General features: G+C 51.7%; 1 protein-coding gene across 1 annotated transcript in view; it reads left to right on the top strand.

The window, feature by feature from the left end:
* Window positions 1-201: 201 nt before the first annotated feature.
* FBLN2 (fibulin 2) overlaps window positions 202-8,664 on the top strand; it is a 116,475-nt gene continuing 108,012 nt past the window's right edge. Inside the window, exon 1 of the mRNA XM_007950640.2 lies at window positions 202-1,504. Within this exon, the coding sequence (XP_007948831.1) occupies window positions 202-1,504 (1,303 nt within the window). The remainder of the gene's footprint in view (window positions 1,505-8,664) is intronic.

Raw genomic sequence — 8,664 nt, 5'->3', positions numbered from 1 at the left:
TATGTTTGCATGTGGGGGTGCACGTGTGTGTGAGTGCACACACGCGTGTATGCACACATGTGTTGCACATGAATATGTGCACATATTTGTGCTCCAGGCCCAGCATGGGTCACTTATAGGCTTCCTTCCTCATCCCTCAGGGCCTGAAAGAGAAGGGGACCATCCAGCGTGAGGTGTGGTGCCTGAGTTGACTGTGCGATGATGGCTCTGCTCTGGTGTCCTGCTGCAGCCTGGCTGACCCTGGTCCTGGTCCTGGTGTGTCCAGATGAGGCCGCCCCACCACAGGACTGCACAGGCATTGAGTGTCCACAGCTAGAGAACTGCATCGAGGAGGCGCTGGAGCCAGGTGCCTGCTGTGCCACTTGTGTGCAGCAGGGCTGTGCCTGCGAGGGCTACCAGTACTACGACTGCCTGCAGGGTGGCTTCCTGCGTGGCCGTGTGCCTGCTGGTCAGTCCTACTTTGTAGACTTCGGCAGCACTGAGTGCTTCTGCCCACCAGGTGGTGGCAAGATCAGCTGCCAGTTCATGCTGTGTCCGGAGCTGCCACCCAACTGCATTGAAGCTGTAGTGGCTGCAGATAGTTGCCCACAGTGCGGCCAGGTGGGCTGTGTCCATATGGGCCGCAAGTATGCTGCTGGCCACACTGTTCACCTGCCACCCTGCCAGGCCTGCCACTGTTCTGACACAGGTGGTGAGCTCATCTGCTACCAGCTGCCTGGGTGCAATGGAGATGCTGAGCCCCTGCTGGCTGCCACTGCCGCCCCCAGGAACTTCTCAGACACTGAGGAAGGTGACCCAGGGCGGCACTACGAAGACCCCTACAGCTATGACCAGGAGGTGGCTGAGGCAGAGGCAGTGGCGGTGGCGGCTTTGGCAGGAGAGCTTCAGGCAGGTGCAGGGAGCCCAGCTGCTCTGGGAGGCAGAGGTCAGCCCCTGTCTGCCATCCAGGCGACACCTTGGCCTGCTGTCCTCCCTAGGCCCACAGCAGCAGCTGCCCTAGGCCCCCCAGCCCCTGCTCAGGTGAAAGCTAGGAGAGTGACAGAGAACAGTGAGGGGGCAGAGGAAGAAGAGGAAGAAGAGGAAAAGGAGGAAGGAGCTGTCATGGAGCAGTTGGCAGCTGGCAGCCTGAAGGGGCTGGACAGGCTGCCCACTGTAGGTCCAGCTGGGCCAGGTCTCCTGGTCCATGAGGTAGGGGCAGAAGCCAGGGCAGGGCCTGAAGAGAACCTCCTCCCTGATGCCCAGTCCACCCCCCACAGCACAGAACAGGAGGGTGCCAGGCCTGCCTTGGCATCTGGCATAGCAGGTCCTGTTCCTACGCCGAGTGCTCCTGAGGTCCTGGCCAAGCCCAGTGTCCACACCATCCTGACCACACCACTGCAGGAGGTAGCACAGGACCTCCCAACCCAGGAGGTGCCCAAGCAGCCGAAGATTCTGCCCCATCCCTGGGTAGAGGAGGATACAGACCCCAACTCTGTCCATTCTGTCCCCAGAGGTGGCCCTGAAGGTAAGACCCTTTCTTTGTTTTTCTAAGGGCCACTCTGCCTGGGAATGGGTGGGTTCAGCCTTGGGGGCTCTAGTTGCCACCCCAGGTCTCTGCACAGCTCCCTGGAGTGGGAGGAGCCAGACATGGCCTGAGGAGAATCTTGTCCAGGACACCCAGAGCTGGCCATGACATAGGCAAGAGGCTCTATGATGGAGTTTTCTTCAGGCCCAGCTCTGTGGGATGGAGTAGGGGTGGTAAGGTCCTTACTGCAGGAGGGGCTACTTACTACCATTGTCAGATCCGACTCATAGTGACCTGTCCTTGGGTTTCCGAGGCGGTATCACTATGAAGTAGATTGCCCAATCTTCCTTCCGAGGAGTGGCTGGTGGGTTTGAATCGCTAGCCTTCTGGTTAGCAGTCAAATGCCTTAGACACTGTGCCACCAGAGCCCCTGGACTACCTGATAGGGCAGTGGTCTAGGGCCCCTCGGGTGTCCCTCATCAGAGCTGGGAGGTCCCTGAGGAGGGTTTCCACTCAGGGGCAGGGTGGACTCATCATGGAATGCTGAGCACAGATTTGTTGTGGCTACTGGCTTACATCCTACCATCTTCCTGAAGAGGCCTTTTGGGAATGGCTACATTTGTGGTCTCTTGTGGGGGCTTCTTATGGGATCCTGGTTTCCTACCAGGTCTGCCACCATTTCCAGCCAGGGGTCTGGTTAACACACAAGTCTGACCTCATCTCTCCTCTGCTCAGAACGTCCCAGGGCTCTTGCCTCTATAGAGTAGAAGCTCACGTCCTCACCAAGGTCACAGGCCCTGTAAATCTGGCCCATTTACTATCCCTTCTTCTTTTCAGGGCCTTTGCACTTGCCACTCCCTTTTCTTGAAATGTTCTTCCAGATGTCTTTGTGGTACACCCCTCCCTTCATTCAGCTCTCTGTTCCATGTCACCTCCTCAAAGAGGCCTTCCCTGATCCTCCCACTAGCTAGAAGAGGTCCGCACCCTTTCTTCCTGCTCTGGTTTATGTTCTCTCAGCAGTGCCTGACATGAAAACATGTACAGTAGTTACTTGTTTACTTGTGTGTCACCTATTTCCCCCAGTAGAATGATAGCCTACATGGGCAGGGACCCTATCTGCTGTACCCGCTGCTGTGCCTGAGCACCTGTGACAGGGCCTGACACAGTTGATGCATTGTTAATACTGGTGGGATGAAAGAATTGGTGAGGTAGGATCTGACCACTCTTCTTTCTCAGTTTTTCCTCTCTCCATCACACCTCATACTATCTTCCTTGAGGTCATGTATTTGCTCACAGGGTCTGGTATTCAGCTCAGGCAGTACCTCCTCCAAGAAGTCTTGCCAGAATCTTCCCTGCCCTGGGCTGGGCTTTGGGTCTTGTCTGACCCCTCTCTTCCCCACCCCCCCCAGCTCTGAGTGTACCCTGGGAGTTGCCAGTCATCTGTACCCCTGCCCAGTCCAGTCCATGTCTTGTGTGCAGGCCCTAGAGGGCCACTGGGGAGGCAGGGATGGAGCAATGTGGCCCTGGACCATGGAGTGTATGCCCAGGTGATATCTGGGAAGGCTACCTGGAGACCCATGCTGCCACTCCTACTTTGTGGCCTCAGGCAGGTCTCTTATTGGCCTGGCTATATGTTCATGTCTATCATTGCTCCCCACATTGATGAGGCCCTGCTATGGGTACAGTGGGTGTGCCTGCAATGAGTGGTGGAACTGGGGAGCTCTGTGGTCCACATGGCCCTGCTTCCAGCCTGCTTGTGGTGAGGGGAATTCATTTGGCTAAGCACTTACAGGGGCCAGGCACTGTTTCTGTGACTTGATTTTCCCCACAGGCTCAGAGTTGGCCTTGATATCCCTGTCTGAAATTGAGGTCACAGAGGTGAGCTCAGTGGCCCTAGGTCACACAGTTGCAGGTGTCCTGCTAGGACAGGGATGTTGGACTTCAGGGCACCTCCTTTGCTTCTTCCTTAGCCTTGGGTCTATGGGGCATGTGTACATGGGGCTGTGCTTGGGAGTGGGGTGTGGGGCTGCACAGAGGTGCTAGTGAGAGCCTGGGCAGGGTTCCGGAGTGGCTTCCTGCAGGGTGCAGTTTGTCTGGGCTGCAGACTTTAGGGTTTCCAAAATAGCCATAGCCCCCACCCAGCCCCTGCCTCTGGCTGCCCATGGCCTTGCTGTGATTCTGGGCTTTTGGAATCCTGGAGAAAGTGTTTGTTCTCACACGACCCAGCCTTTTCTCTTCTCTGGGTTTTCTGGCATGTGGCTCTTATTGAGGGCTGCTGGAGGAGAGGGGTCCCTAATTTACTGTTCCTCTACCATCTGAGGGTTGCCATGGCTGAGAGCCCAGCACATGCAGAGTCCCAGAGGGCAGAATGACTCGGCATAGACAGGGATGTAGAGGGAAGGGAAAGTGTGTGTGTGTGTGTGTGTGTGTGTGTGTTTGTGGAGGGGGCCAGGAGGTATCTACATGAGACCCAAGATGAGGCTCTTCCTGATAAACCAGGACCAACCTGACATCCATAGCACATCCACCTCTTCCTCCCACTTGCCTATCTGCCCACCCATTCACATATTCTGCTTCAACTGCCTGTGTGACTCAGGCAAGAGGCTTAAGTCTTTTGTACCTCAGTTTCCTCATCTGTAAAGCAGCAGAGAAGAGCAGTCCCTAATTCATGGGACTATTGAGGATTAAATGAGCTAATGCATATCAGATGCTTAGCACAGAGCTTAATACTTGCTGAGTAATTAAAAATGTTAGTGGATATCATTCATCCATTCTTCTACCCACTTTCTTCAACAGATGTCTGTCTCTCTGTGCTGGGGGTCATACCAGTGAACAGGCATAGCCTCTCCCATTTTGTGGTGTTATGGAGGAGAAGAACATAAAACAGACAAACAAACACAGACTTATCTGTGGTGATAACTAAGAGTGGGTGATGTGAGGCCAAATAGGGGAATCATATTGCCTTTTAGAGCATCCTGGGGATGTGGGGATTGGGATGCAGTTGTGGGAGAGGGCTAGGGTTCCTAGTTGGTGGAGGAGCTCTCAGTGGGGAGAAACTGGAGAGATAGCTGGCTCAGCAGTAGGGCCTATGGAGAGGCAGAAAGGGGTACAAGGGACCCCCCCCCCCAGCTGTGTTGCCTGGAGAAGGAGCCAATGCTCCAGGCCCAGCTTGGGCGGGGGTCCTCCCTTTGAGCCAGAGCTGTGCCAGGGATCCAGGCTGCCTCAGCTGGGCTGTTCCCAGCTCTGAGTATGTCCAGATGTGGCTTAATAGAAGCCACATGCCCAGCTCCCTGTGCTGAGAAGAAGGGTTCTGACGTCTGTAGTTGCTCAGGGGGCTTTGGGAGGGTGGTTTCTCCCACTGGGCTGGCAAAATGGAGGGTGCTATGGATCTCACCCCACCCCCAGCCTCCTGGGCCACAGAGGAAGGAGTCAGGCCAACCCTCAGGGTCAGAGACTCTGGGAGAGCTGGAGGATTCTCCTGGAAAAGGCTCTGGTACCACGTCTGTGGTCCCCCAGGACATGTGGCAGCACCGTGGTCTCTTCCTCCTCAGGGCCTCACTTGACCAGAATCTCCAGGGGTGGCAGACTTTGAATACTTTGACATTCTGGTTACCAGAGAAGCTTTTTAAAATTCTAGTTATTGTTTATATCAATTGCAGACACTGTCTAGCACTCAGGACTTGTGCTAGACAATGAATGCTAAGCACTCTACAATGATTGGCCTCTCTCATCCTCCCAGCAGCCATGTCAGATTGGTGCTCATGTTTCCAGAGGAGAAAAAGGAGTTCCAGAGAGGACAGGCCACCTCTCTTGAACACACAGAAAGCAGTTTCTCCAGTATTTTTTTTTTTTTTGAGTGCCCAGTGTGTGCATAGATTGTGGTAGATGCTGACCGTACAATGTTGAGTAAAGCCCAGCAGAGTCCTTGCCCTCAGAGCCTATGGTTTCATGGATAAAGGATCCAGTAATCCTGCTGATGTGAATGTGTGACCTGTGACGTGGGCTGTGGAGTGGAGGCCCAGTGCTCTGCTAGCCTGTCTGGGAGTTGACTTGCCTTAGAAGTCATGGGAGGCTTCCTGGAGGAAGTGATGCTTTCAAGGAGATGTAAAGCAGATGTAAGGCATGTTACCAGGGTGTGTGGGAAGCAGTGAGAAGATGGTGCAGAGGAAGTAGCACCTGCAAAGACCCTGATATCAGATGACTTTGTGAGGGGTTGAAAGGAGGTAGGTGGGACGATGAAAGACATGTTTATTCCCAGAATGAAGATTGGCCTTTGTCCCAAGAGCAGTGGAGAGTCACTGGAGGTATAAAGCAGGGGATGGCACAGTCTGATTTGTGCTTTGTAGAGTTCCCACTGGGTGCAGGGAGGAGAAGCTGGAAGCAGGGCTGTGGTTCCTGGAGCCAGCACTACCCTTGTGTCTGTGGGTCTCCAGGGCTAGCAGTTCTGATCACCAAGGACAGCTCTGAGGATGAACCAGATGATGTTTTACAGCAGGGCCTGGCCCATGTATGGAGTGAGGGCTCCCTGTCAGTGAGGGCCCTGCCGTGTCTCACAGTCCCTCTGTCACCAGCAGTCCTGCTGTTCTGGGGACATCTCATCTGTGCACATGCTCACCTGTAACACATGTTCATCAGCAGTAGGATTTGTTGCAAGCATTTACAAATTGGAAGACTTCACATAAGATCAGCTTTCTGGTTTTGGTTGAAAAATTTGAAGATGTGCCTATACTAGGTCTGCATTTGTAGGCCAGTACTAGGGGAGCTGGGAGAAGCTAATCCTTCAGAAAGGATAGGCTGGCTCTCTTCAAGTCTCATTGCCTGCCCAACTACCCTGTTGGCAGTTGGGTTTGGGGCCTCTGCTGGGGGCACTGTCAGACATACAAAATTCTACTTCCCCACCCCCCTCTAGAACCTTGAGAGCATGGTAGGGTACCCATTTTATGGGAGGGAAAACTGGTGTCCTGAGAAGGAGGCCTTTCTGGAGGTTATAGTGAGCATCTCAGGGGGCCAAGTCCCTCAGTGAAGATAGGTGGCAGTAGTGGGTCTAGGTGGCATTTACCTGCCCTGGAAGTAGGTACTTGTGAAGGGTGCATTTTGACAGCCCTTCTACATAGTTAGGGCCTGGATCCAAAGCCAGGCCAGTAGTGGGTTTCTTTATATTAATTTCTAACATTAACTCTTTTTTTTTTTAATCTGTCCCCTCCTCTCCCCACTCTCCACCTGTTTCCCTTCTTCTCCTTTCTCCCCCTCATTCTTTCTTCACTCCTTCCTTTTCTCCCCTTCCCATCTTCTTCCTTCCTACCTTCCTTCCTTTCTTCTTTTTATTTATTTAATTATGATTTAGGTGAAAATTTACAGAGCAAATTCACTTTCCATACAGCAGTTCACATACACTTTGTCTCATGACATTGACCGCAATTTACCACAATGCAACAGCTCCCCTCCCACTTCCTCCAGATAATTACCTCTTCCCCGTGTCGACCCCTCCATGCCCTCCTGCCCCCTGAGCTGTCTCTCTGTGCCCTTCTTTCTCCCATGATTGTTCTTTCCAAGGAGTGTATCTACCTCAGGTAAATGTTCAACTCGTGTCTGTCTTTTGTTTGGCTGGAAGCCGTAGGTGCGGGTTCAATTCCAGACCTGATGGGCAGCTATGGGCCATAGTCTTAGTGGGCCTACCAGGCTCCATCAGACCAGCAAACTTGGTCCCCCCCCCTTTTTTTTCTCTCCAAATGATTTTGAGTTTTGTTCCACATTGTTCTCCCTCTCTATCCAGGATCTCCTACATAGATCCCCTTCCAAGTGGTTGACATTGGTAGCCAAGCATCATGTAGTTCTTCTGGTCTCATAGTTGTATAGGCTGCAGATTGGATGGTGTACCAGTCGCTAGGACTGACTGTTTCCATGAATTTTTGGTTTTCTTCATTCTTCTTTGCTCTGGATGAGGAGAGACCTATCGTTGCATCTAGATGGCAGCTTGCAAGCTTTTAAGATCCCAGTCGCTACTTACCAAAGTAGGAGATGGAACAATGTTTTGTGTAGTATGTTATGCCAATTGAGCTTGATGTCCCCTGCAACTGTGGCTCCGAGCCCACAGGTTCAACTATTCGATCCCTCTGGGTAGCTGGCTGTGACCAAGCAGTGACTACAACCTTGCCCCTTGTCAGCTCTACTATATACCTGGGATTTCAGATCATGCACATACACTTATAGAACCATCGTCTGCCAACCCTATAGATGTTCTTGGGTACACTTCCCGCTTCATGGACATACCTACTAGTTCAGCCTGTCAACCCCATCTATCCACCTGTATACTGATGTTTGCCTTCACTGAGAACATAGTACTGTATGTGCAAAAGGGTTCATCTTTGTTGTCTGTACCTCCCATGTACCTCTGCATGTTTTTCTCTTCCTCAATGCCACTATATTGATCACTTACATTTGGTATATTGCCCTTCTCTTAATCCAAATCAATACTTATCTCTATCTAACAATGTTCCTTCCCCTCCCCTCCCACCCCTGGTAACCAACAAAGAAAATTCCCTTCCATAAATAAACCTTTCCTTGACTATTACAATAACAATATTTGTCCTTCTGTGATTGACATACTTCACTAAGCATAATGTCTTCCAAGCTCATCCACGTTATGCGGTGTTTTGCAAATTCTACATTATTCTTTAGCATTGTATAGTATTCCATTGTGTGTATGTACCATAGTTTGGTTATCCATTCCTCACTTGATGGACACCTAGGTTGTTTCCATCTTTTGGCTATTGTAAATAGTGATGCGATGAACATGGGTGTGCATATGTCTGTTCTTGTCATGGCTCTCACTTCTTTAGGATATGTACCTAGTAATGGAATGGCTGGGTCAAATGGTAGTCCTAGTTCTAACTTTTGAAGGAATTGCCATACTGCTTTCCACAATGGTTGTGCCATTTGACATTCCCACCAGTAGTGTATGAGAGTCCCAATGTCTCCACATCCTCGCTAGCATTTGTTATTTTCTGTCTTGTTGAACTTAGCTACTAGTGCTAGAGCAAGATGGTATCTCATTGTTTTGATTTGCATCTCTCTAATAGCTCGGAAAGAAGGTTGGGAAATCCTACTTCTGTAGTGATACTGCCTCGGAAACCCAAGGAGGGGTCGCTATGAGTCGGGGC

The sequence above is a fragment of the Orycteropus afer genome, unplaced genomic scaffold (genome assembly GCF_000298275.1).
Source record: "Orycteropus afer afer isolate SDZICR_OR568_19922 unplaced genomic scaffold, OryAfe1.0 scaffold00283, whole genome shotgun sequence".
In the NCBI taxonomy this organism is placed as follows: domain Eukaryota; kingdom Metazoa; phylum Chordata; class Mammalia; order Tubulidentata; family Orycteropodidae; genus Orycteropus; species Orycteropus afer.
The sequence above is the reverse complement of the archived record's forward strand: the minus strand, read 5'-3'. Positions and strand labels throughout refer to the sequence as shown.